The 5837-nt window shown below is 40.7% G+C and overlaps 1 protein-coding gene across 1 annotated transcript in view; it reads right to left on the bottom strand.

Moving 5' to 3' along the window:
• The window catches only part of RNF139 (ring finger protein 139), a 12832-nt gene extending 6995 nt beyond the window's left edge, over positions 1–5837 (bottom strand). Inside the window, exon 1 of the mRNA XM_012660826.1 lies at positions 5289–5837. Coding sequence (XP_012516280.1) covers positions 5289–5469 — 181 coding nt within the window. The 5' untranslated portion in view covers positions 5470–5837. The remainder of the gene's footprint in view (positions 1–5288) is intronic.

The raw sequence follows: 5837 nt of genomic DNA, 5'->3' as shown, positions 1-5837 counted from the left end.
GCAAATTAATTGAACCCAAAGAAGGGGTCATGAAAATCTTGTTTTATAGCCTGTGGGTCAGAAGCACAGGCCACCCCCTGTGCTAGCGACTGGCAACTGAAATGTGTGTGAGTGGGGGTGGGGGGGCAGTCTTGTGGGATTGAGCTCTCAACCTGTAGGATCTGAGGCTATCTCCAGGTAGACAGTGAAAGAATTTAATTGAATTAGAGAACACCCAGGTGGTGTCTACTGGAGAATCTGCTGCAGAATTGGTTGGTGGTGGAGAGAAATCTCCACACACATTCTGGTGACTAGAGATGAAGCATTCTGAGTTGACTGTGTGAGAATAGGAAAAAAGCTTTGTTTTTTTTTTTCTGTACCATTACACCACCTTACTAATCAAATAAGTAGAACCACTTTAACTTTCTTATACACCCTAACAAATTATCAAACACAACACATTCATAAATACACACACACCCTTTTTTTTTTGCTTTTTCCCAAAGGGGATCTCACTATAATAGCATTTTTTAGCCTTTTATTTAAAATTTGCATTTCTGATTATTTATGAAAGAGACAATCTTTCCATTTTTATTGACCATTCAGATTTCCTCTATGAATTGCCAGTTTATCTTTTGCCCATTCACTTATGGAGTTGTCTTTTTTCCTTACTGAACTATGGATATTTAGAAAATATTCTGAATATGAATTCTTTGGCAGTTATACATAATGCAAATGTCTTCTCCAGGTAGACAGCTTTCCTTTTCACTTTTTTGATTAACAGCTGCTTTTTGATTAACAGAGGTTTTAATTTTAATTTCATTCAATTTCTCAGTCTTTATACATTTGCTTTTACATATTGTTAAAGACTTTCCCCCTTACTCTAAGGCTAAAAAAAAAGATATTCCATATTTTCTTCTAAAAATATAAGTTCTGCATTTCACATTTAGGTATTAATTCACTTAGAATTGTTTATATACTGATATGAGGCAATGATCCATAAGAACAACTAAATGACCACTAACTGAAAAGTCCATATATACCTCAATGTACTTCAATTCTACCTCTGAAACACATCGTTTCTACAACATACATTTGGTGGGCTGTTTCTGGGCTATGTATTCTGTGCTACTGATCTATTTGTCTATCCCAGTGGTTCTCAACCAGGATTGGATTTTGCCCCCCAGGGAACATTTGGCAATATCCAGAGATAGTTTTGATTGTCACAACTGGGGTGTGTTGTTGGGGGTGTGTGCTACTGGCATCTAGTGGGTAGAGGTCAGGGATGCTGCTAAAAATCCTACAATGCACAGGGCAGTCCCCTCCCAACAAAATATTATCCTGTCCAAAATATCAATAGTGCCACTGTTGAGAAACCCCAGTCTATTCCTATATATTTTTTTTTTGAGACAGAGTCTCACTGTGTTGCCCAGGCTAGAGTGCCGTGGCGTCATCCTAGCTCACAGCAACCTCAAACTCCTGGGCTCAAGCGATCCTCCTGCCTCAGCCTCCCGAGTAGCTGGGACTACAGGCATGCACCACCATGCCCAGCTAATTTTTTCTATATATTTTTAGTTGTCCAATTAGTTTCTTTCTATTTTTAGTAGACACGGGGTCTCGCTCTTGCTCAGGCTGGTTTCGAACTCCTGAGCTGAAACAATCCGCCCGCCTCGGCCTCCCAGAGAGCTAGGATTACAGGCGTGAGCCACCGCGCCAGGCCCCAATCTATTCCTATGCCAGTTACAATTACTTCTGCTTCACTTTGTTTTTTCACTTCATAGGTTTTCTCAGACCTTTCTACAGCACCAAAATAACTATCTCATTCTTTTCAAGAATTTTATTGTATGGCTAGACCTAATACAATGAACAGATTCCCATCGAATACCCATTTAGATTAAGTTTGTTTTGTTATTTCCAACAATGCTATAATGAATATCCTTGCCCAGAGTCTTTGTATAACTATATCTCTAAGCGAAATCCCTAGAACTGGAATTTTGAGTCAAAAGGTATATTGTAAATGTCAGTTGATAGTGCCAAATGGTTTTACACAGAAGTTACAGTCTACCAAAATTTTATAAATTTACCTATTTCAAAGAAGTAAATAACTCTGCCAAACTATCTTTTAATAAACTTTGAACTCTTCAACAATCTGGTAAGTAAAATTTTGTTTTATTTAATTATAAAGAGACTAAGTACTTTTGCTTATTGAAAATCTGCATTTCGTTTACTGTGAACTGCTTGTCCTAGGCCCATTTTTTTATGGGACTATAAGTTTTTCTTCTTGACAGAGTAAAACTCCTACTAGAACTTTAATCACATATGATGCAAATATTTTGTTTGTCATTTTAAAGAATTTTTTAGAAAAAGTTTTGCTATAAAAAATTTTCATTTTTATGTACTCAAATTTATCAGTCTTCCCATGGTACTTTCTGAGTCTTCTTTTGTTTAGAAAAGTATTCTCCAACCTCAATGAATTATCACCATATGAGTAATACTATTAAAACAAACTCCTATGCTTGCATTTTCTGCCTTGGATTTAAATTTGCTAATTCAGCATTATGCTGCTCTGGGTTGAGTTTCATTTAGCATTTAACACATTATAAGAAATAGCTTCATGTTCTTAAATATTCTATATCTTGTCATAGAATTTTATCTGGATCTCCAAAATGAGAAGCTTTATTTTCTGACCTGTTGAAATCTCAAATTATCTAATAGTTTGATACCAAATGAAGGTACAGTTGTAGCACCTTTTTGTAGGTGGAGGGAAGTAGATACTTCAAACACTACATATAAAATTAGTAATGCTTTTTAAAGATAGATTTCTATTTTTATATATTAATTTTAAAGAAAGAGATGAGGTTGATAAGTATTAAGATTTGTACACAGTGTACTAAGAAGTCTGTACAACTATAATATAAAAAAACTAATGAGGCAGAACAATTAATTTCAACTATCCATTCGCATCTTTTACACACAAATCTGTCACTTTCAATTATATGTTTTTATTTATTTTTTTTTATTTTACTTATTTTTTGAGACAGGGTCTTGCTCTGTCACCCAGGCCACAGTGCAATGGGGCAATCATAGCTCACTGCAGCTTTGAACTCCTGAGGGCATGTTTTTAACAGGGTGAATTTTTAGCACCAAAACCAGTTTTTTTTCATCCTCGTCATTCTTACAAATGTGAAAAAACAGCATAATTACATGGCACAATATAAGGAACAGTCAGGTGATACATTTGGAAAATATTTCGTATTTCTCATAAAGTCTGACCCAAAGATTCTGGGATCAAAATTTTCAAATAAACAGCACCAACATTTTGCTGATGCCTTCAAAATACCAAAATATCTAACGAAGTATGGTATTAATTGAATCATTAAATTTTTTTTAAAGCTATCAAGTTTACTAAATAGCTAACACTTAAATAGTCCCGAGTAGTGTTTTAAGTGCTTACATCCTCACTCATTTACTGTCCTTAGGACTCTATGAAAGACAACATCATTACACAACTTTAAAAAGGTAAAAATAAGAAAACCAAAGCACAAAGTACCTCGCCTAAAGTCACGTTGTTCTTTAAATTGTCAAACACAAAACATCCACAATTATAAAAATAAGAAGCATAGAGAGTACAAAGAAAATACCAAATTACTTTGTTCAGTGTTCTTAAACTACAAATGATTTAATGAAGGAAAATACTCCTTTTTCTTAAAGCTGCCTAATCCTGAAGCTCAACAGAGTACTGGGTCCCAAAGGGGTTTTCAGAGAATCTGCAGTTATGCCACATAAGCACCAGATCCCCAGGGGGTTCTCAGAGAATCTGTAGTTATGCCGTACAAACATTCAAGGCAGTGGCTATACTATTTCTGGAATGAATATGCAGAATTCTCTCAAACACAGCCCCATTTTTGCCACAAATAATAGTGACAGTATACTTTTGCAGTGGCAAGTAGGAATGGCTGGAATTAAGTAGCTGTCAGGTTACTGAGAAGGCTTGCGCCAAAGAACATCACTTACACATACATCTTTTAGTTTCCAAATCTAGCATATGATCATTACTACACCATTCTGTATCTGGACTGCAGCTGTACTGAGAAGGAAAGTAAACCATACTTGATGTCAAAAGATTTTTAAGCCCAGGCTCTGGCAACCACACACCCACTGTGTAACAAGAGCAAAACACTTAACCTCTATGACCCTCAGTTTCCTCATTTATAAAGTTAGAATAACAAGACCTACCTCTGAGGGATGTCTGAAGGTTAGCTTACTAATACCAGTGAAAATGCTTTCCAAAAGTAAAATACCAGACAAATGTAAAATATTGTTAATCACTTATAAAACAAAATTAAGCCTTTACTGCCACTCCTTTTTTGTAGGAATAAAGCAACAGATGGGTTATAATTCCAAAAGGCTTTGTAAGGATCTTACCATCAGCCTGCCTTCAGCAACACTTCAAAAGCACTGGCCACTTAAAACTGATCACAAGAATTACCTCACCAACAAAATCTGCCAAGTTGCAATAATTTAAAAAAATTCTTTTATGCATAAATGCTTCTCACTCTGGTGATGTAAGTGAAGATGGAGAGAAGGAATGAAATATCTTTTTAACACTTCATATGCAATGAAGAATGATTTCAGAAGTCCTGCAAATGTCTCATCACTTTCAATACTTTCAATACCTTCTTTCAATACCTTCGACCACTTTCAATACCTTCTCGTTTATTCATGGAAACTTTTAGGACTCGTTTTAAGTACCTTCGCTTTCAGAGAATTTTTGGTAATAGTTTCAAGGTCTGACATTCGAAACCCTGTCTCCTTCGCTTGGATGTCATTTACCACTTCACGATCTTGTGGTAAATGGGTGCAACAGAAGTGACAACATAAGAGCATTGTGCATGTTGGAAAGGGGGAAACTGAGGCCCACGCCTTGGCACAAATCCAAGGTCACACACGACGAGACTAGGGTCAAGCGTAGTTGTTTTTCCAAGGCTGTCGCATAGGACGCAGTAAGCCAGTACACATTCCCCAAGAAAAACAGCAGGCAAAAAGCCGCATGCTCACACATCCACGCTTTCTCCTCGCCCTCCCTGAGGTGCAACACTGAACAGGGGGCTAACTCGCTGAGACAACTGCTCCGCTGTCAACTCAGACGAGTATCATCTCCTTCCCCCTTCCAGCCCGCAAAGACACCCCTTCGGAGGATGAAACAAACGCACATACAGGACGTACGGCCTGCGAGCACCTGCCCGCTCCCTGGGGCACATCTCGGCCCACAGAGCCGTCCCGCGACTCAGGGTAGCCTGTCCCCTTACCAAGGAGCCGGAGGAAGATCTGGAGCACGATGCAGAACCGGCTTTGGCTGGAATCGTAGTAAGAGTTGAAGATGGCGTCGATGATGTAGAGGCAGGGCACTCGGAGCGCCACTTCGAGCGCCGCCCAGACCTGCTGATGGGCCATCCGCACCTGCTGCTGCGGGGGCCCCACCGCCGCCATAAGCCGCTGCCACACCGGGGCTGGGCGGGCCGGGCAGGGCAGCGCTGGGCAGGGCCCGGGACCGCGGCTGGAGGCGGGAGCTAGGGCGGGCGACTCCGCCCCCGCTCTCCCTCCTCTTCTGTTTCTCTCACCGCCCGCCCCGCCGCCCGCTCGCGTCTCCCGAGCCGGAGCAGGCGGCGGAGGCGGCGGTGGCCGAGGCAGCGGCGGCGGCTCCCCAGGAGGTCTCTGGGCGTCGGTGTTTCCGGCTGGCTACGGGCTGGCTCCTCCTCCCTCCACCGCCTCCCCCGCCCGCGGAGCCACCATCTTGACCTCGCCCGCCGGCCTCTGCCGATGCTGCTGTTGCGAGGCCCGGAGGCTGCGCCCGCGGT

Source organism: Propithecus coquereli, unplaced genomic scaffold (assembly GCF_000956105.1).
Source record: "Propithecus coquereli isolate 6110/MARCELLA unplaced genomic scaffold, Pcoq_1.0 Scaffold68, whole genome shotgun sequence".
Lineage (NCBI taxonomy): Eukaryota > Metazoa > Chordata > Mammalia > Primates > Indriidae > Propithecus > Propithecus coquereli.
This window is presented reverse-complemented; position numbering and strand designations above follow the sequence as displayed.